General features: G+C 40.3%; 2 protein-coding genes across 6 annotated transcripts; both read right to left on the bottom strand.

Annotated features, from left to right (window-relative positions):
- Positions 1-622: 622 nt before the first annotated feature.
- On the bottom strand, positions 623-12375 carry kti12 (KTI12 chromatin associated homolog). 3 transcript variants are annotated; one of them, XM_052465782.1, is made up of 11 exons: positions 12228-12375; positions 11160-11248; positions 10962-11037; positions 4059-4110; positions 3889-3941; positions 3683-3738; positions 3352-3431; positions 2442-2601; positions 2280-2342; positions 1982-2053; positions 623-1317 (listed from the first exon to the last, which is right to left on the bottom strand). In XM_052465782.1, the coding sequence occupies exons 3-11, from the start codon at positions 10969-10971 to the stop codon at positions 1177-1179; spliced, it is 687 nt and encodes a 228-aa protein (XP_052321742.1). In that variant the 5' UTR covers positions 10972-11037; positions 11160-11248; positions 12228-12375; the 3' UTR covers positions 623-1176. The 3 variants fall into 3 exon arrangements, with proteins under 3 accessions (XP_052321742.1, XP_052321741.1, XP_052321740.1); XM_052465781.1 differs by lacking the exons at positions 10962-11037; positions 11160-11248; positions 12228-12375 and adding an exon at positions 6762-7285 and having other exon boundaries at positions 623-1046; positions 1211-1317; XM_052465780.1 differs by lacking the exons at positions 10962-11037; positions 11160-11248; positions 12228-12375 and adding an exon at positions 6762-7278.
- A 2449-nt stretch (positions 12376-14824) lies between these two features.
- On the bottom strand, positions 14825-22215 carry znf592 (zinc finger protein 592). 3 transcript variants are annotated; one of them, XM_035791118.2, is made up of 10 exons: positions 21941-22215; positions 21359-21444; positions 18959-21266; positions 18670-18848; positions 18402-18575; positions 18123-18282; positions 17749-18021; positions 17443-17555; positions 17012-17150; positions 14825-16886 (listed from the first exon to the last, which is right to left on the bottom strand). In XM_035791118.2, exons 3-10 carry the CDS (start codon positions 21245-21247, stop codon positions 16407-16409), a joined length of 3807 nt encoding a protein of 1268 aa, XP_035647011.1. In that variant the 5' UTR covers positions 21248-21266; positions 21359-21444; positions 21941-22215; the 3' UTR covers positions 14825-16406. The 3 variants fall into 3 exon arrangements, with proteins under 3 accessions (XP_035647011.1, XP_035647013.1, XP_035647010.1); XM_035791120.2 differs by lacking the exon at positions 21359-21444 and having other exon boundaries at positions 17917-18021; XM_035791117.2 differs by lacking the exon at positions 21359-21444.
- Between the last annotated feature and the right edge of the window lie 542 nt (positions 22216-22757).

The following is a 22757-nucleotide window of genomic DNA, read 5'->3' on the forward strand; positions in this document are numbered from 1 at the left end:
GTCTCCCTAGGAACAAAGTCAAGGCAATCTGAAAAGCACAGGGTGATAATACAAGGCCTATGGGCTTGCTGGTCATTAATGAGAAACCATTGAGATGGAATAGAACTCCACAAGGAAAACATGTTCTCTTTCTAAATGCTTTAGGAATATTCAAGAAAATAAATGTCAGTGTTGCTCTCATCAAAATCGACATTTTACTCTTTGAAATGAGCCCATATTTCTCTTAATCTCCTGGTTTGGCAATTACGGTAGCATCAGCAGGCATACGGTGACATTTATGTAATTGATAAGACAAAGTGTTACAATTAGCAGGCAGCAAAGCCTAACTTGGGAAGTGGTCACACGTCAGGCTAAAACGATGAAACATCAAACACCTCTGAAATAGTCTCAGCAGTCGGATGGAATTATCCTGCTTACGTCAGGGACCATTAACTAGATTCAGCCGCAGGCCAATTCATTGCACATCCCCACAGACCCACTGCTTGGAGGACTGAAGCCACAAGTGAACTGACATTTTGTATTGTGCTGTATTCTCACTGAAAACAGCTAACAAAATCCCTGACCATCCTATTGTACAGGGTAGTGCATGTTTCAATAAACATTAATCCATGATTCTTAAATGTCAAGTGTATGGTTTTGTAGTTTTGTATTATGAATTATACATTGCACCCACAATGTTAGACTAGTATAGAAATAAAAGCAATAATCAATGCGTATTGACAAATATACAATATTACAAACTAAGAAATTGAGCAGTCATGCAGTGTCACTTTAATCTATGCTTTGTGTAAAGACTGCTTAGTATACTAAACCAATGGGGAAAACCCCAATAGAAACATTTTGCATTGGCCTCCTAAGGACAAAAATAAACTGGATAAAGAATATTTATATTGTACTAATTAATAGACCGATTGTTACAGATTTACCCCAAAATCCTGCCAGACTACTCTCTAATAAGTTTGCAGTCTTATATAATTTTGGGAAACATTAACAGCTAAATATGATCCATTTTGATTCATACCAAAAGGGCAACCTCGATGCAGCCTCTGAAACACATTAAGAGACACACAAAGACACTTAAAATGAATGTACTTGTCTCAGACAATGTAAACATATCATACAAGGCATTCCCTTAATTTTATTGACCTGAACCAAAGGCGTTAAAATAAAAAGTCATCAATGTATACTCTTGTTTAGATACTGTACAAACATGTTAGCAATGTGTTCAATATTCTCTGTCGGGTGCATCTTGGTGTAGCTGATGAACTGGCGTCGTAGTTTCCGGAGCTCTGCCATGTTTAGACTTCTGGTCAGTTCTATGTTTGACATCAGGTTAAGGAAACACAGTGATAAACACTCATGAATTATCTGATGTGTCAGAGCTGAAAGCAAGGTTACAGTATCGAATACATTTGGCTTCGGCCCCTTAATGTCCCGAAACCACAATTTGAAGAGATGAATGTATGCTTTCAGAAGGCTGTGCAGAAACATCATCTCTCTGAAGACAATCAATATTCAACTCACATTTTGTAGTTCAAGACTCCACTAGCACTACTTTGCCTGTGCTATGTTGTTCAAAGTGAGCTGCAGGGGGAACAACAAAGTACTGGTTTCTGAGTATGCTTCGGAATCCTGATAAAAGCCAGTCGCCATGCTTCCAATGATTTGGTCCCTGTCTCAAACATCCTATGTGTTTGATGGCGATACCTTTCTGGTGGCTCAGTTGCTGTGCCACCAACTGCATCAAATGAAAGATACTCTTTGATGGATGTCCATTTATCCACAGCCCCATGCTAAGAGATCCAGTTATTTGATACAAGATGACATTAACCCCTGTTGGTGCTAGAGTCTAGCAGCTAGACTGTTGTGAGGTGGTGATTAAAATAAAAATAATACGTCCATGAGAGACTGTCAAATAAATAATACATTTTAGAAGGAGGAGGGGGGTATATGTGAGCAACATGCAAAATGTGGCAAAGGATATATTTTCTGTAGCTCCTGGAACAGCAATGAGATCCCCTGGAACACTTGTCTTCTGGGAGTTGAGAATTGCCTGGTACAAACAGAAAGAGTCAATATACATTCTTCCAACAGACAGCATTGCAGACAGTATTTAATAACACAACTGAAGCAATAATGTTATGCATTAAAAAATAATACATTCAACAAATGATGCTGAAAGAAAAACAGAGAAACAGAAGAAAACAGCAGGGGGTTGACCAATGCAGGGATTGAAAAAACAATAAGAGGAAGTTACTGATAAATATGAAGGCTCTCACCATCAACACATCTTGTGTGACTTTGTCCAGCTCATACAAGAAGTTTGTAGATGACAGTGGTTGCTGCAACAGATGGATGAAAAACTTCACTTAAAACCTGAAACTACCAACTGCATGCAGAAACATTACTTTGCGATTTATGCATGTAAACAAGTTTCTTACACTCTGTGTCGACTGGTTAGGAGGGGGTGCTTTCCTTTTGAAGATGGCATCAGAGATGGCTTCAAATGGAAGTGTGTCTTCTTTCTGAATGGTGAAAAGTGGACTGTCCCATCTGTTCCTGGAGTCTGGAGTTTCAAATCTCAGCACCAGCGCATCTAGGCTGTGAAAGTAAAAGCAGAACCAAAGACCATGAGTCTGCAAGTCACATTAGCAAATGGAATTTCACTCATGCATCTAATTGAAGCCTATGACATTTTGATTGTGCATATAATTGTGATAATGTAAATGACTAAAATGTCATTGTAAATCGGGGCTCCCGAGTGGTGCAGCGGTCTAAGGCACTGCATCTCTGGCAACCCTAGTTCGATTCCAGGCTGTATCACAACCGGCTGTGATTGGAAGTCCCACAGGGCAGCGCACAATTGGCCCAGCATTGTCCGGGTTTGGTCGGTGTAGGCCATCATTGTAATTAAGAATTTGTTTTTAACTGACTTGCCTAGTTAAATAAAGGTTACAAATGCAATATATTGATATGAGATTGTGATTTCTTTTATTGATTATGTATTTCTTTATTTCCTTTTGATAACATAAAAACCTATTTAGGGACAGGTGTTGAAAATTAGCATAAACTACAAAACACTATAATGCAATACATCAGACAATTGTTTATTCAATTTGTCAATGTGTTTTTCTACCAAATAGAAATACATTAAATGTTGCCAATTTAGGCAATAACACAACATGAGCAAGAATTAGGCATCAATGGTATCTTAAAACACTTACAAAAAGTAGTCTGCATTTGTTAAAATGTGGAGATGGCCATGTTGTTTAGACAGTACTGTCGTTAGCTCTTATAAATCCTGTGAGCAAAATAAAAATTGTCCAAGGGAAAGTAACTTGGTCTACTTACATCTCCTGAGTGTACTGCTCTTCAACATCCCTTTCTGTGTTCCATGTTGAGCTCACTTCGGCTGACGTCAAACAATAAACCTTCATGAATAAATATGGTACATTTAAGAGATAAATCTCAGTGTCACCGAGAAAACAAATCTCATGAATTAAAGAAAGCATATTTTGAATGGTAGCGTACACCTTAACAACATAAGCACTGTACGCCATGGTGCTCCTAAATTTGAAACAGAGTGCAAACTCCACCCACCCATAATGGCTAGTCTACCCCAAGGGGTATCATGCACAGCCACTGTTAAAATCATGTTTTTCATCAACAACATATTACATACCAGACAGTGAGGCGTCTGTGTGTGTTTGATCAGACAAAAAAGTTCATATCTGTAGCCTAATAGATTACAATAGAAGAAACACAAATGTAAAGATGTTTAGGTTAGGTGATATATGTAGAAAGCACCTTATTGCCATAGCCACCCACACACTTTTATTTGCAATATCGATCAAAATCAATTCTAAAAAACAAATGGAGAACATTTACCTTTGATATAGTTCAATGAATCCAGAATTACAATATCCTCTTTGTTGATTCTCCTAATGCAATAAACCAACATTTTTTTATTAATTCTTATCTGTAACTTCAAAACAAATCCAATTTGATTCTGGAAATAGAGGCAGCAATGTTACACAATCTATGAGCAGTACACTCACCTCTCTGCTTCAGCTCTTAGAGATCCTCTTACATTTTTCTCATTCTGAGAATCTGTGAAACATATATCAACAATGTTAATATGTGAGCTGGAACTACAATCAATATCCTATTTATTGGCTATCGCTTCACTGTTGTTAATACATAAGGGGAGGAATTTATGGGGCAATATTGGCACATGCTGCGTTCACGTGCTAGTTGGAACTAGGAAACTCAGAAATGTCCGAAGTGCTAACTGGTTGTAGATTGAACATGAATATATACGCAACATGTGAATACGCAACATGTTACCCTAGTAAAACTGACTATCCTACCGATCCTCGACTTTGGCGATGTCATCTACAAAATGGCTTCCAACACTACTCAGCAAACTGGATGCAGTCTATCACAGTGCCATCCGTTTTGTCACTAAAGCACCTTATACCACCCACCACTGCGACTTGTATGCTCTAGTCGGCTGGCCCTCGCTACATATTCGTCGCCAGACCCACTGGCTCCAGGTCATCTACAAGTCCATGCTAGGTAAAGCTCCGCCTTATCTCAGTTCACTGGTCACGATGGCAACACCCATCCGTAGCACGCGCTCCAGCAGGTGTATCTCACTGATCATCCCTAAAGCCAACACCTCATTTGGCCGCCTTTCGTTCCAGTACTCTGCTGCCTGTGACTGGAACGAACTGCAAAAATCGCTGAAGTTGGAGACTTTTAATCTCCCTCACCAACATCAAACATCAGCTATCTGAGCAGCTAACCGATCGCTGCAGCTGTACATAGTCTATTGGTAAATAGCCCACCCATTTTCACCTACCTCATTCCCATACTGTTTTTATTTATTTACTTTTCTGCTCTTTTGCACACCAATATCTCTACCTGTACATGACCATCTGATCATTTATCACTCGTGTTAATCTGCAAAATTGTAATTATTCACCTACCTCCTCATGCCTTTTGCACACATTGTATATAGACTCCCCCTTTTTTTCTACTGTGTTATTGACTTGTTAATTGTTTACTCCATGTGTAACTCTGTGTTGTCTGTTCACACTGCTATGCTTTATCTTGGCCAGGTCGCAGTTGCAAATGAGAACTTGTTCTCAACTAGCCTACCTGGTTAAATAAAGGTGAAATAAAAAAATAAAATAAATGTCAAGTGTTGGTCCCATGTTTCATGAGCTGAAGTAAAAAAAATCACAGAAATGTTCTATACACACAAAAAGCGTATTTATCTCAAATTGTGTGCACAAATTTGATTACATCCCTGTTAGTGAGCATTTTTCCTTTGCCAAGATAATCCATCCACCTGACAGGTGTAGCATATCAAGAAGCTGATTAAACAGCATGATCCTTACACACGTGCACCTTGTGATGGGGACAATAAACGGACACTAAAATGTGGAGTTGTCACACACAACCCAATGCCACAGATGTCTCAAATTGAGGAAGTGTGCAATTGGCATGCTGATTGCAGGAATGTCCACCAGAGTTGATGCCAGAGAATTTAATGTTAATTTCTCTACCATAAGCTGCCTCCAACATTGTTCTAGAAAATTTGGCAGTATGTCCAACTGCATCACAACCGCAGACCACGTCAGCCCAGGACCTCCACATCCTGCTTCTTCACCTGCAGGATAGTCAGACGAGCCACCCGGATAGCTGATGAAACGGTGGGTTTGCACAACCAATGAATTTCTGCATAAACTGTCATAGGATGATCCTCTGCGTGTTCGTCATCCTCACCAGAGTCTTGACCTGACTGCAGTTAGGCGTCGTAACCTACTTCAATGGACAAATGTTAACCTTTGATGGCCACTGGCATGCTGGAAGTGCGTTCTTCACAGGTTAATCCCAGCATCAACCAGGCAGATGGCAGACAGCATCGTGTAGGCGAGCAGTTTGCCCTATGGTGTTTATGGGCAGGCATATGCTACGGACAATGAACACAATATTACCAATGGCAATTTGAATGCACATTGTCATGCCATTCATTCGCCGCCATCACCTCATGTTTCAGCATGACAATGCACGGCCCCATGTCGCCAGGATTGGTACACAATTCCTGGAAGCTGAAAATGTCCGTTCTTCCATGGCCTGCATACAGACATGTCACTCATTGAGCCTGTTTGGGATGCTCTGGATTGATGTGTACGACAGTGTTCCAGTTACAGCTAATATCCAGCAACTTCGCACAGCCATTGAAGAATGGGACAACATTCCACAGGCAGCAATCAACAGCCTGATCAACTGTATTTTCGAAGGATATGTGTCGTGTTGCATGAGGCATATGGTGGCATACCAGATAGACTCGTTTTCAGATACGTTAGCTAGCTATGCTAGAACAGCAAGTTAGAACCACAGAACTATAATTAATTATATTTCTATAATCTCGGGAAGTCGGTACAGAAAGGGAGTGTAGGCTACATGCATGGCAACAGCAACATTGCCCAGAACAAAGTGGTTGGGCAGTGGAGACTGCTGAGGGGAGGACAGCTCATGTCTGAAACGGAGCCAATGGAATGGCATCAAAAACATGGAAGCCGTGTATTTGATACCATTCCGCTCCAAACATTACCACGAGCCCGTTCTCCTTAATTTAAGGTGCCACCAACCTCTTTTGGTTGAAAGGCATATGTGAGCTAGCTACTGTTAGTTAAGACGTTTAGCTAGCTAACAACTGTAGCAAGCTAATCAGCTAACTTTCAGCATACCTGCGTATACAGCGTTCTTCTCAATTCCCAACGTTCCATCTCCTACATTGTGAACCTTTCTCTCTGTATTCCGTTCAAAATATTCCCGTAATTCCACCGCTCTTCGTGTTTTGCCACTACATGGAAAACCACACATTACTATGAGCGGCATAATGCTAAAAACACATGCAGCTAGCTAGGCATAAACCCGGAAGTAGTATCCGGAAGTTAGCCAACCCCATTATGAAAAAAAAACTATTTCTACAAAGTATCTTCTTAAAACCTGAAATAAAACCTAACCGCAATCCCACTGCTAACCATATGCCTAAACCTAGCCTTAAATTAAGATAAAAAAGCGAATTTTTGTTTTCGATCATTTTTACGACAGCAATTTTGACTGTTCTATCTAGTGGAAACCATTGGTTAAGTTGTTTTTTCTCGCCTTCCATAATATTGGGTGTGAAACCGGGGGTGAATGTATTCTCGGTCAGGTATGGCGTCCCGGTGTTGTGCCGAAGTGCTCTTCCTTCGCGTGAACGCGCACGCCTGCTAAATAAATAGCGGTAGTACGCCAAACCGGTAAAACATGGGCCTGTCACAATCATTCAAACAAAATGTCAAGAAAACTGGGCTATAACACCATTATTTAGGCTACCTTATGTCAGAGAAATGAGCAAATGGACTTAAACTGGTGATATAGCCTAAACTCCAAAATCCGATGTGGTTCTAAGAGAACATTTACATTTTGTCAAGGCAGAGATGATTGGCAGACACCGAGATGCGCGCGGACAGCAGTGGACGAATACATTCTGGCCTAATGACAATCTCGAAATGTTATTACACTTTTTGGTGTTTTGTATAAAATATGTATCTTTCCATTCACCACTGTTTGGAGGCTGGAAATATGTTGCGAGTGGATGAACGTGCACGGGTAGCCTAGTAAAGGAGCCGTTTGAAGAGACTGTTTGACAATCAGATGAAAACGTCATGACTGGTTGTGTTTATGCCAGATTATAAGGTAATACATTTTTAAAAGTTAAATGACAAATCTTTACTACAACACTTACAGAGATCCTATTGAATTAAGGGATTGTATGTAATTATATGATTAGGCTACATTTTTGGGGGCGCGTGCACACATATGAAATTAAATGTGCTTTCATCCATGGTGTGAAATGGAGTGGTAGGCTCGCGATCCAGGTTTCTGGCGCGCCCGACTCGTCTATCACTGCCACGACTATACTGAACAAAAATATAAATGCAACATTTTCATTGGTTTTACTGAGTTACAGTTAATATGAGGAAATCAGTCAATTGAATTAAATCCAATAGATCCTAATCTATGGATTTCAAGACTGGGAATATAGATATGCATCTGTTGGTCACAGACCTCTCATCACTGTATTGTTGTGCATTCAAATTTCCATCGATAAAATGCAATTGTGTTCGTTGTCAGTAGTTTCATGCAGCACTCTGTTCACAACGTTGACATCAGCAAATCGCTCGCCCACATGACACCATACACGTGGTCTGCCAGTTGTGAAGCTGTTTGGACCTACTGCCAAATTATCTAAAACCACGTTGGAGGCGGCTTATGGTAGAGAAATTAATATTACATTCTCTGGCAAAAGTTCTGGTATACATTCCTGCAGTCAGCACCAGTGGCGGAACTAGAGTTTTATACGTGGGTTGGGCAAGGCTACTTCATCAACCTAGCATCTAAGGAGCATGAATGAATCCTATGATTGCTGATTAGAGGTAGAAGTGATAATTCACTTAACCCGGAGTTCTTAAATGTGGTGATAGTATGGTCCAAAAGGGTTACTTCACTGTAATTCTTCAAAATACTATGAATAGTCACGGTCTCTACCTCAGAACTGCAGCTCAATTCTCTCTCTCTCTCTCTCTCTCTCTCTCTCTCTCTCTCTCTCTCTCTCTCTCTCTCTCTCTCTCTCTCTCTCTCTCTCTCTCTCTCTCTCTCTCTCTCTCTCTGTGTTACATAAATTGCATTGTTTATTTACAAAAAAAACACACTGCAATTTGACATACCAGGCATAATAAAATATTAATAATTTTGGTGCCCATCAATATTACAAACTTACAGTATCATATTTATGCTCATATACATTATTTTAACTAATAGCAAAGAAACGTTTTGGAATTGGCCTAATCAAGACCAAATTAAATTTGTGTGACATGATACCCTTTGGATATATCATTTTAGAATGTCAGTGTCCTAGCTAGTACACAATGCAGGTTTTAATCATGACCAGAGGGACCGCCTAAGTGCCAAATTATCCTAGGTAGATTTAAAACAGCATAATTCTGCAGTTCTGGTGAGAACTGGCAAAATGTTTCACAAACTCATCCATGTTGAGGGAGCATGCCCTCCTCGACTCAACACTGAGAATTCTGAGGTGACTTTACCTGTAGTCAACCATTGTTGTCCTAAGGTGGGATTTAATCAGTTTTAAAGCTGAGAATATTCTAGAAACACATCAAAGTCAAGGAGAGTAGAAGGTCTGTCCCTTCCACTTTTGTCTTTCCTATCAAGAAGCTGCTTGGTTTGATGAACCTCATGTTTTAGGTCCTCTAAATCTGACTCAAAGGCTCCTCATTCAAGAATCTTGTACTCTTTGAGTTGAAAGACTGGACCCCCTGCATTATCTCACAATTCTTCTTTGAAAAACACCTCTGCCACTCAGTTGTGAGACTGTCAAGCACCTGATAAAAGACAGCTCTTTGGAAGCTCTCACCATCACTTGTGTCACAATTTTTCTGTCCTACAGTGCTCATCATCAATGAGTCGTGAAATCTTAAGCTTGTTTTAGGCTGTCTTTTAGACACTGTTTGTACACTTTTTTTGCAATGCTCTGCAATCTCTTCAACCTCTTTCCATAGTTCTCCAAAGTAACCCTCACTTCTGTAGTCCTGTAATGTCAGAAAGATATTTGGCTTGTCAAGTTACATTAAAGTGTTGGTCGTAATGATACATCTTAATACATCATAGGCGGTGTGACTGGGACCACCTCTAGGAGGGGAACAAGGAAAGGGAGAGCCTCGTGTGATTGGGCATGACCGGGAGGCCACCTACTAGATCCACAGACCTTGCTAGGTTAAGAGAGCTTGATTGGAGCATGCCAGAAAGATATTTGGCATCACCAAGCACTTCACAAACGGTAACCAAAAGCCCTATGAAATGTAACTCTATCTGAGAAAGAAGGCCCCTTGCCTCCACTGATTTCACTATTTTCAAGTGTGATATCCTGTAGCACTCTCAGAACTGCTGGAAGACCCTCAGATTACGGCCATTTCATGTACTGCATGCCCACCTTACATCCGTAAGTCTCTGTAGTTCCCTGGGCTGCTGCTGTGGATACAGCTCTTTCTGAACTACAAGTCACTTGAGATGAACGTACGAGCCAGATACAAAGTAATAAAGCTTCTGTAGGAGAGCAAAAAAGTTAACTGCCTCATGCACTAATTTTACAGCATTGTCAAGAACTAAATTCAAACAATGTGCATTACAGTGCACAAAAAATACTAATCTTGCACTGTTTTTAATCCGTGCAGACACCAGAATGCTTTCCGCTCATGATGGATGCACCGTCATTGCCTTGCCCCACAAGATTATTTCTGTATTCCAGATCATGATTTTCAAGGCAATCAATTATCATTTTTGTGAGACCTGCTGCATCTTATCTTTCAGCTGACAGAAACTGTAAAAGGTTTGAGGATGTAATAGTACCTCAACACTAAAGACATTTGTTCTTTTTTCTTTAAATCTTTGGTTTCATCTGCAATTACACTAAAAACTTCACTTTCTTTTACTTCTCTTAATATTTCCCTTTGTACCATCTCAGCTAAGCCCTCAAGAACTTTGTTCTGGATTTGGTGTCTTGTGTACTTAGCATTGCCACATTCATAATTTTCTCTATGAGAGGGTCATGCTTTGCTATTTCTTCTAAGATTGTCAAAAAATGACCCTTGTTGTGAGAGTCATCAGACTCTCGATGACCTCTCTGCGCTATATATTGAGTGGCAGTTAATAGGAGCACATCTGCAATTGTTTTAATGCAAATACAGTTTTCCTCCACTTTGTTTTTTTGGTCCTCATTTATGACATCTAACATGCGAAACAATAAGTCAAATCTTGACTTAAAGAATATTCAAGCCATGAATTGTCCTTACACCAGGAGCTGGAGAAAGCCCTGTTCCTACCTAGTACCATGCTGAGTTCTGGGAAATGTTTTCAAACACAGCTGTACAGGACCCTCTTCTCTGGATCTTGAAATGTCTGAAATACACGTTAAATAATGTGTCATATCTCTATAGAAATGTATAATTAAGTGATCCACAAGATTAGATACTAACAGCTGCTAACTAAAATGTGTAGATTAAAGTATAGGCCTGGCCTACCATTGGGTCCTTTTGGAACAGCATATCTGGTGCTTGATGCAGTTGGGAGGGGCTGGATGACATCTCCTGGCAGCTCTGGCTCACTGTTTCTTAAAAAAAAAAAAATTTACCTTTATTTTACTAGGCAAGTCAGTTAGGAACAAATTCTTATTTTCAATGACGGCCTAGGAACAGTGGGTTAATTGCCTGTTCAGGGGCAGAACGACAGATTTGTACCTTGTCAGCTCAGGGATTCGAACTTGCAACCTTTCGATTACTAGTCCAACGCTCTAACCACTAGGCTACCCTGCCGTCTTGCTCTGTGTCATCCCTAGATACATCTATTACATTAAAATAAGACAAGAACCTTTAGTGTATAATCACAATGAAAATGCCACAGCAATCAAAAACACACATGAATCAACAACCAACATTTTAAAGTGAGGTTTAACCTGACAAAATAATATATTACAAACTGAAGCTAAACTTAAATTCTGAACTGGGCATGTGACTGACTGCCTGCTAGATGCTCTGACCTAGTGGTGGTAGACTGAGTCCTTGTGAAGTCTGACCACACTGACTCTGACGAGCCTCAGGTAGGGAGTTGCTCTGGGGTCCAGTGGTGATGCAAGGGCTGGGGTCTGTTTGCACCTGATCTGCCTGTTTGTGCTTCTTTAAAAAGAAGTGTGATATCTCTCTCTTTCTTTTCATGTTGAATTGTGGTAATATTTTGAGTAACAGATTGATAATAACAATAGTTGGTTTTGAGTTAAAGTACAAAAATCTAACTGAATTAAAGGATTTCAAATTGCTGAATGTTAACTTGCTGAACACTGACAGCTGTAGCCTACTAGTTACCCCACATTAGCTAAACATTCGTATACTGTCATTTACGACACTGCACTGTATATGCGTTTATTACTAGCACAGATGTAAACATAATGTTAGGCTAAATTGGGAACCGATCTCTCTTATCTGATTAACTGTCTGTTAATGGAGCCAAAGGATTCAAGTTCATTTTCACAGCGACTCAACTTTCGTAATAGTTGTTCAGTAAACCTAAACCCGATGCTAAACCTTAAAACTTACTTCAAATATGATGCTTTCGCCAATCTCGAAAATAGATTGTGAAGCTGTGGAAATATTATCTCTTCTTCTATATGTTCTTCTTCTTCTTCTTCTTCTTCTTCTTCTGTATCTCGCAACCAACGTTAATATTCTCTCTTCCTCGTCCTCGATTTGAAAAATGCGCCACCTAACGTCAAAATAAATGCTTCTTTCAACAAGAGGTGAAATGAGATGTCAATCAGCATCAAACTGCCAGTAGCGAATAAAATTTTAGGGTGGCACCCGGGGTGGCCAATCAGATGTCAGGGGTGTCCAGTGCCAACCTGGACATCCATCTGGCTCCGCCCCTGGTCAGCATGCCAATTGCGCAATCCCTCAAAACTTGAGACATCTGTGGCATTGTGTTGTATGACAAAACTGCACATTTTAGAGGGGCCTTTTATTGTCCCCAGCACAAGGTGCACCTGTGTAATGATCATGCCGATTAATCAGTTTCTTGATATGCCAAGTGGATGGATTATCTTGGCAAAGGAGAAATGCTCTCTAACAGAGATGTGCACAAATTTGTTTACAACATTTGAGAGGAATAAGCTTTTTGTGCATAAGGAAACATTTTCTGGGATCTTTCATATATCAGCTCATGAAACCAACACTTGACATGTTGCATTCATATTTTTTGTTCAGTGTATAACCACAGATGGACAAGGTTTATGTAAAATATAATCTTTGGTATATCTTCACATCACACATCATTGATAATCAAAGCATTAAGTGATGTGAAGGGCATATGCTCTAAGGCTGAACACATTATCCGTTTATAGTGTAAAAAAGTGGTGATAGAACATCGATTAATTGCTAAAACAATAAGTGTAGTGGACAGGCTTCATTTTATATGATAAATGTGGGTGACAGTGACCTAAATTGCCTCAAGACATGAAACATTTTTGTTATTCAATTTTTATTCAGATATGAGAAGCACTACAAGAGTATATAATTATGGGAAGAAATATATGTATATATATAACCTTTTTTTATTTTTATAACACATTAGACTAGTTTAGCTCAGCTTTCCCAAACTTGGTCCTGGAGACTCAAAGGGGTGCACGTTCTGGTTTCTGCCCTAGTACTACACGGCTGATTCAAATAATCAAAGCTTGATGATTAGTTGATTATTTTAATCAGTTGTGTATTGCTAGGACAAAAACCAAAACGTGCACCTCTTGGGGTCCTGAGGACCGAGTTTGAGAAACGCTGGTTTAGATTAACATCTTGCGAATGTCGATATGATGACTTTATTGAAATTCTCCATTCATCTTCTTTCTGGGTTGATACTGTACAGGTGTTGCGTGCCCTCTGCCTTCTCAGTTTATTTCTGTTGGTTCAAATGTTGTCCAGTAATTTCATCAGGAAAACCGCCTCCTAACAATTTAACAAATGAAATAAAAATACATTGTGCTGTTAGGTCAACACGAAATACACAAGGGAAAATACAACGCAGCATGTGCCTGCGACCAATCTGGCATTAGGCTGATATAGGCAGAGACGGTAATTAATGTACTCTCTGTTGGTACGGTACACACACATACAGTATAGGCTACTGCTTGCACATGAATGTATCATATGGAATATGATACATGTACAATAAGAACCCAACATCAACATACACCATTCACTTATAGTAGATACCTTAAACCCCTTTTAACTCACCCGATCTAATGCCCCGTTTCTGCGGAATCTGTAGAGCACTTTTCAGCACCTCTTCAATTAACAGCTCTGTCAAACTCTCTGCCTTGCGCTTGGGGTTGGCAGACTGAACTCCAAAAGGGATCTTTCCACCCCCGAAGGAAGACTCCAAAAACGAGCTATCCACACTTTTCTTGCCCATGAAATGGCCTAAGGGCAAAATATACATTTTAAAATGTTATCAATACATGACTAATCACAAATAGTAAACGGAATTATTCAGAGTTATCTCACTAAACTAAACCAACATATCATGGTGATATAACATAAAAATTAAATTGTAAAGTAATAGATTGCTCTAGCCTCAATTTTGAAATAATTTCTAGTGACACTTTATAATTGACAATAACTTACCAGTTGCCCATAAACTTCCCCTCTGATTAACCTTGATGTTTGAAAATTTATTTCTAAGTTCATTTAAATTGAGACTCATCGAAGATGTCATACCTATGTATGAGAGTAGAACAAAGCAAGAAAGAAGTCCCGATTTGCAGGTCAATGTGCCTCTCGTCATCCTTTTTTTTAAACTACAGTATTTGTGTACAGAATATGGTAGGCTACTTGTCAAGGTTAAAACCACCCCTTTCTCTGCTCTTGGGAATTTCGTGCTCTCGTGTCACAGCACGAGCATTTATATGTTCACGCGCCGTTTATTGAAATGAGATTAAGTCATTCATTATCAACCCCGCTGGCTACTGCTTATTACTTGACTGGGATTGGATTTGGCGCATCATATTGTCCAGTCGGTTGGGGAGACGGGGAGACACTAGCCATATTGGTTTGACTGGACTGAGAAAAAAACCTTTTGAAGGGCAAACATATTTTTTTTCTCCAGCACATTTTCATCACAGAAGGGATCATTTCAGGACAAAGGATGCTTATGCTGACACGTTCATGTTTATTTGCAGTTATTTGAAGTAAACATTACAGCAAGGCACAATGGCCGATGCAGGTTGAATATATATGTGATGGATTAAGAAATGCTGCAAATATAAAGGGTTCATTAGCTACTGTGTACATGGATTATATTATGTCCATAATATTGTACATATTATCAAAAGTACAAAGTTTCTCTTGACAGGCTATATAAAAACACTGAGATGTGAAGTTTCATAGACACTGCGTTTTAACAGTGGCTCTGTTTGGGATGAACACTGACTATCAGATAACCACTAGAAAATGAACAGTTCATACAGCACTTTAATAGAAAGTTTACAAGATAAGTCAATGTGACTATAAATAATCTCCAAAGTAATTTATAAAATTTAATATTGTGGGAGATATACATTGAGAATAATAATTAATTTTACATTGCTTGCAACAAAAGTGAAATCTCCCAAAACATCCCAATTTTAACAATCACTGCCATACACCATGGAGGTAGATACAGCTGCACAGGTCTCCATCATCAGCTTATTTCAACATGTTCCCATGCACTCAGACATGCTCTAACCCTTTACAATGAAATCACTGCTCTTTTAATTGCCTTAGTACACTGCTGGCAATGAGCCACTTCCAACACCCTGCATTATCTTGCAAAACAGATGCTTTCTCACACTCACCAAAGATAACAATTAACCAAGAAAAACAATGACATCACTAAGACAAGTCACCACTACTATGAATATAGATATAAGAGCATTTTAAATGAATGAAAGCTCACTTTTACCAAGCTACAAAATCAGTAGTAAAAAAAGGTAATATCTTTTAGCAAGGCATTTAACTCCAACACCTGTATTTGATCTTGTAGAAAAGTGCTATTTGGGTAGTTTAGCCAGCTTTCATAATAAATGAATGTGAAACTATTTTTGGTATGGAATGGATATAAAATATATAATCTGTGCTAAATGGTACCTAGGTAAGAGTAAATATTTCAACATACAGTATGATAGAGGTTGTAATACTGTTACATAACACCAGTATAGCCACGACCTGCTTGAAGCGCCATCTATTATTATGTATTTTATAAGGCCAAAAATATGAAACCAAGCATATGACATGGCTGCCATAAACTAAAGCAAAGTCATTATGATATGAAACTAAATGTGAGGTAAGCCTGAGGGACGTAACTGATATAACTACAGAATACTGATGAACCAAACCCTGTGCCTTTACAGGTGGGTGTGGTTATGTACCAGAGGCATTTTAATACATGTATTACAATACAAAACATGCAAGCTTCAAAGGTAAAACAAAGTAAATAACTCATTATAATCTTTTTCCAAAATTACCCAATTGATTTGGAACAACTGCCAGTCCCAAGGCTTTGAGAAACACAAAAAGCATTTCGTTTAAAGGCAAAAAATTAAATAAAAAAGGTACCACTTTAGTGCAGCATGTCAAGCACCTGAAATTAAACTACTATTACCTAAGGAAATGGAGATCGCAGCTTTTATGAAGTTCAAAATTGCTCTCATTGATTTTATTTTGCCTGCTGATGACACTATCCATGAAACTCTAGGTGAAACCTGTATGTGGATTTACAGTCAGTCTTACTGCAGGCTCACAGTGCAACCTGGTTGGATCCTCTGCCCGTTGGGGGTCAGATTTAACTAATGGTGGTGGCAAGTCCTCTCTCTCATTCACACCCACTGCTTTCCCCATGTCCTCTTCCTGCTTCTTTCTGCACTCGTACTCCATGTCCATCCTTTCTTTCCTCTCTTCTTCGGGCTCTTTGACTTTGTGCACAATAAACAGGTGTCTGTTGAGAGATAGCTGGGAAGCAAAACATAATCCACAGTGCAGGCATTGGGGAGTGTTTTCATCAGTTTTATGCTGAGGTATGTGCTTCTGGAACTGTGTGCCATCCTCTGTGGTGAAGCCACACTTTGAGCAGCGAAACTGATGTTTCAGACGCTTGGCGGGGGAGCCTTCTAGGGCAGCGCCTTCCTGCCCCTCTCCCTCAGACTCAACAGCAGGTCTCTTTGAAACATGTCCCTGCATATCAAAGTTAAAGATAATTATATTTAAAAAGTGTATATTTTTTGACAATGTGTAAAATGATGAAGAAATGAAATATGACAGATCATACATATTGGTATTACTTTTAAAAGAAAAATCACCTCTCCCAAGGCTTTACTGCTATCCAGAGGGGCTGATTTTAACAGACTGAAGTCTGGATTTTTGATCCCATGCATCAAACTGATGTGGTTCTTCAACATGATGTTTGTAGTGAATGTTGTCCTCTCATCTGTGCAATACCTGCACAATAAGAATAAATGATATCATACTGAAAATAGTCTCAAAATGTGGTAACCACCGTTTTGTTTTTACGTGTTTGTCCATTTACTGTGGAGCCACCCAGCAGCCAATAAGTGCCAGTTATGCCCCAATCTTTCAGGATGCAATGTATTGGGCCCAGTTTCCCAAAAGCATCTTAAGGCTATGTTAATCTTAGAACAATAAGATCCTATGGTTCCAAAGATTAACTTAGCCTTAAGATGCTTTTGGGAAACCGGGCCCTGTAATGTAGATTTCAGGATGAAACCCTCACCAGCAGGTAAATGTATTTTTCTTTCCATCGTGGTCATTGCGAATGTGTCTTCTCAAACTTGTAGAGGAATTGAAAGACCTCTCACACTGCCGGCATGGATAACTCTTCAATGACTACAGAATGCACAGGGAGCAGATTTACTTAATTAAGGGTTGAGCTGACTTGGGAATTATTTAATTTCATTAAGGGGCCTGAAGGTTGTAAATCCCACATCTGAGGTGGTCCCTAAATTATCATCTGTCCTATAGTTTAAATGCTACAGCAATTTGTTTGAATGCGCAATATAATTACAAAATTGATCCTCACCCTCCCATGGCTTTTCTTCATGTGAGAGACATAGGCTTCTCGGTCAGGCAGCCAGTGTCGGCACTCTCCACAGTTCCAGCCAGCATTCTTCAGATTGGGCTTGCTGGCTCTAGCCGCCAAGTTGGCCCTTTTTCTGGTTCCATCTGAGTGTTTTATGGGAGTGTTTACCTTTGGCTGGTGGAATCCCGAGGTAACATCTTGGTGCTGTGCAGTCATCTCTGGTGGTTTTGTGCTTTTCTCCACCTCCTCTTTGAAGATTCCTCCATGTACCCCCTGTAATATAGACAAACAGCTTTAAAAAGACAGAGCTAAAAACTGAGCATTATGTGCTTTTTTATGTCAATGTGATGAGATTGAAGATGATGATGCCATACCTTGAAGTGCTGCATTAACGGCAGCTTTTGGGTGAAGATTGAAGTGCACTCAGGGCACTTGAACACACAGGTAGCACGCTTTTTGGCGTTCTGATAGAAGTGCTGAAGCAATAACTGCTTTTTCTTGAACACCGTCTCACAAGAACACTTGAAGATTAACCTGGAACAGAAAAACAACCCAATTAGAACAAATAGCATTTGAAATCAATCACATCAAACTTTAAAATGTGTTTGCAAATATGCCCATTTCAGAACATGCATTTAGTTACACAAACTCACTGAGGGGACACTTTGCTGGCATTGTGCTTAGTTGTCAAATGCATTTGACATCCACCAGAAGACTTGAAAGCAACAGGACAGATGGTGCACTTATAGAAGACCTCACAGTGTTTCTCCTCAATGTGACTCTTCTGCACATTAAATGACATGAAAACCATATCACAATGAAGACACCTAGAAGAAAAAGGATTTACAAAAAAGTGGACAACATTATAAGAATAGTTTTGTGTTATGTATCCACTGAGCATAGACTTTAGTCATGACTTACTTATAGCCAGCCTTGCGTGCATAATGAAGACAGTTCTCCTTCACATGCTTCTGTATATCCACAGAGCGACTCAGCGCACCACACTCAGGGCAGCAATAAGGGGACTTGTGCGCATGAATACGCTGGTGAGCCCGGTAGCTGCACTTGTTGGGTAGCAGCATTGAGCACACCTTACACATCTATATGACAAAATAACACAGAGCAAAACATATAGAAATACTCTCATTTTTACCTGGCCTATGATACTGAACATTTCAGCAATTATAATTATAATTATATTATTTCTCACCAGTCCCTCCATTTCTTCCGACAACCTCTGGTAATGGCCTGCGAGACCTTTGTAGTCCAATAGCTGCTTGTTACACTCGAGGCAGCGGAGTCTGTGGCGGATAACTTTGTCTGGATAGAGGGGCATGACTGGTTGGCTTTTAGGTGAGGATAATGGGGGCACATGGGAGCCCACATGCACAGAGGATTCAGTGATCAAGGTTGCAAACATCTGTCCCTCTGCTATGGGCTTCATGGAGAGCTGTGTGCACTGCATCACCACACCTTTGTTCTTATGTTCCCGTGCATGTGCCAGCAGGGCACACTTGTTGAAGAATACCATGGTCTTAGCACAGTGGGTGCAGGCTACTTCAATGTGCACACTCCTCCTGCCATAATGATAAACAAGACTCCTCTCTACCCCAAAGGAGTCCCCACACTCCAGGCAGCAATATCCACGTGGTGGCAAGTTGATGTTGCTCTCAGGTGGTGGGTTTAGGTTGGGTACATATGTGGGTACAGGGTTGGCATTATTTAACAGTCTGTTTAAAGTTCCTGCTGCTGTGCTAGGAATGGCAGCACGTGGATTAGGGGCAGCTTTTTTCACTTGGTGTACCAATGGGACAGTGCTGCACACCATAGAAGAGGAAAGTGTGTGTTGTTGGCTCTGTTGATGGGAGGTGGAGCGTGCTGCGACTGAGGCAGCAACACTGTGAGGGACTAGGTTCAGGTTAGCTAAGTGCATTGCCTTGGGAAGCAAGCTTGTATTGGGGGAGTTGCCTGTTTGAACTGATGAAATCCTCTTTTGTGTAGAAGGCCCATGCTGGGCAACTGGCATAGACCTCATAACAGGACTACTTGTATTATGAAAAATAGTTGCGGACTGCATTTGTCCTGGCCTCTTGGAGTTCCCCTCTAATTTAGTATCAGTAACCTTTGAGGGCAGAGCACCAACTGGTGTACTTTTGATGGGCATATCAACAATAATATCACTTATCACATTATGAGAGGGATAGGGAGACAAACTAGGGTAGGCATCCTCAACTATCATACTCTGGGATGGAGAGGACTCAACAGAGTGAATGTCCTCGTTTTCTGAATCAGGTACTACACTGGTAACCGTGCGCTGGATTTGCCCAGTCGTGGTTTTAATGGTCTTTATCCTGACCCTCGGTATGGCTGGGGGTGAGCCAGATGCCAGTGCTGGGGATCCCTTGCCACTGCTGTTACTGCAAATGCTTACAGGACTGTCAGGTGGTTTCATTAACCGCTTCACAGCTTCAAGAGGACTCCTGGGACTTTGTGGTGACATGGGCACTTTTGAACTAACCTTTATGTTGTCATCATGAGCCAATGATAAGTCTTGATAGTTTGGTTGTTCACTGGGATCCTTTCTGGCATTTAGAGCCACTAATGCCTCAAGGCATGACGATAGTTTTGATGTTGGAGTTTTGACACATGGATGAGATGTGGGCATATTAGACGCTGCCACTATATTAACGTTACTGCTTGACTCAAAATTGTTATGATCATTTGTAGGGAGCATTGCACTACTATGACAATCTCCCTTTACCTTCTGGTCACTGACATTACTGTCAGGCTTCTCTGTCCTGGTATCCTCTGCTTTGATAGATTCTCCTTTGCTCCTTGGAAGGTTCTCAGGTACGTCACAGTCTACTTCATGGCACTTGTCAAACATGCTGTAAGACAGCTGTTTTTTCTGATTGTCTGACATTGGGGGTTCTGCAGACATAAATATAGAGGCAGCAGGGAAGTAGGGTCTCTCTTGTTTTGGACGGATATCAACTCCATTGCTTCGGCTGTCTTCAGATTCTGGACTAGAGATGGGGCTGAACTGGGAAAAGGACTGTGAGAAGGATGGCGTTCCTTCAAGTTTATGCTGGACGGGGGTCTTCCCTAAGAGTCCTCTTGAGCCACCCCCATTCAAAGCAGACACAAAAGACTTAGAACCACTGTGGTCTATCTGATGAGACTCCATGGCGGCCCCTGACCCCCTGAAACCATTTTGCAATGGGTGTCCAAAGTGTGGGCCCTCTCTCTCTCCACCACTATCAGACGACTCCTGGCGACTTGTGTTCTTCACTATAACACTGACAGCAGGTACATCAGATGCACCCACAACTTGGTGAACAGATAAGTTGTCATCCATACACATCCCTGTGTGTTTCAGCTGACCTTCTGCCTCATCATGACTCTCCTGGATGTTCTCTTTGGCATCCAAACTGGTGGCATCGGGGATGTCAAAGGCAGCCAAAAGATCATCAAAATCAGGGGTCTTCATGTCCCCCATGTTCAAATGCTTGCAAAACCTGAATAAAACACAGAGTTAAAACATAAGTACATAAACTTACAAGATATATGGCATATTCCCTGAGGACAGTGACGTTGGAGAGTTCTTTACCATTTGGCTCTTGTTTATATTTGTTGCTAAAATTCTGCAAGGTTGTCAGTTGGTGTCATTATGGGACGCTCCCTCTGTGCAGATACCTGAGATCAATTAATATGTTTTATGTTTATTTTAAAGTGCACTAACTAGCTACCTTGTAATGCTAAACATTTCGGCTCACCAACGTTAGCTAACTAGCTGTCAAATAACTTCGCCTAGCACTTGACCCAAGTGGCTACTTAGCTAGCTAGAAAACGTTAACAAATCTCCAGCTGGCAAGCTAGCCACAACAAAGTGTAGCTTATTGAAGTTTAACGTCAAAATAGATTGCTGGCTATAATATATCTTATCAAACGTATTATACTACAAGAGAGCTGTTGAAACTGTAGCTAAATAAAGCGTATGTGTGTATACAGAGGCTAGAGATAGCTGTTAGTTAGCAAGCTGGCTAAAGTAACGTTAGATGTGTGGTTAGCTCGGATGTTCGACACTTGCAGTTCTAACATAGCTAACGTTAACTCAATGACAAGCTAAATCATCTAGCTATGAGATTAAATATATATTCGAATATATAATGAGTACAAAAGAAGAGTTCACCTATCTATCGATTAGCTACCGGTGTTGCTGCCATAATTCTCCCCAGGCCTCGTTCTTTTCGGGTGGACTTCTTCCTTTGCAACAAAACAGCTAGCTAGCTTATTGATTTTTTGCTAGATAACCCGCGGGCGCTAACCGAGCCTGTAGTAAAAATGTATTGATCATTCACAAATTGATGAACTATTGGAAGCTATCAATGTGATAGGCTTCAGTAATTGTTATGTGAAAAGGCATTCCACCCCTTCGTCACCAGACCAGTGTGTTGTGAACAACATTAGCGTGAGCAACAATAGCGGATTCGAGGGATCGCCTTCAAAATAAAAGCCCCTCAATGAAAGTGATGCAAACCGACAGAAAACAGTGGAATCATGCCACAATTGGACTCGAATATATCATGCCAAACAAGGTTGGGATGTTGTTATATAAATTCAACAAAATACAATAATTAGTTAATTTGACACAAAAAAAAATTAAGAATCAGTTGAAATCAAGCTATTGATGTATTAGACTTCAGAATTGCATTTGGGGCACATAGTGGTGTAACGTAAAAGTAATGTAAAGTCGTTTTGGGGGGTATCTGTACTTTACTTTAATATTTATGTTTTTGACTACTTTTAATTTTACTTCACTATATTCCGAAAGAAAATAATGTACCTTTTCCTCCATACATTTTCCCTGACACCCAAAAGTACTCGATGATTTGAATTGTTAGCAGGAAAGGAAATATGGTATAATTCACATAGTTTATCGAGATAACATCCCTGGACATCCCTACTGCCTCTGATCTGGCGGACTGACAAAACACATGCTACGTTTG

Source organism: Oncorhynchus keta, chromosome 17 (genome assembly GCF_023373465.1).
Source record: "Oncorhynchus keta strain PuntledgeMale-10-30-2019 chromosome 17, Oket_V2, whole genome shotgun sequence".
NCBI classification, from domain to species: Eukaryota; Metazoa; Chordata; class Actinopteri; order Salmoniformes; family Salmonidae; genus Oncorhynchus; species Oncorhynchus keta.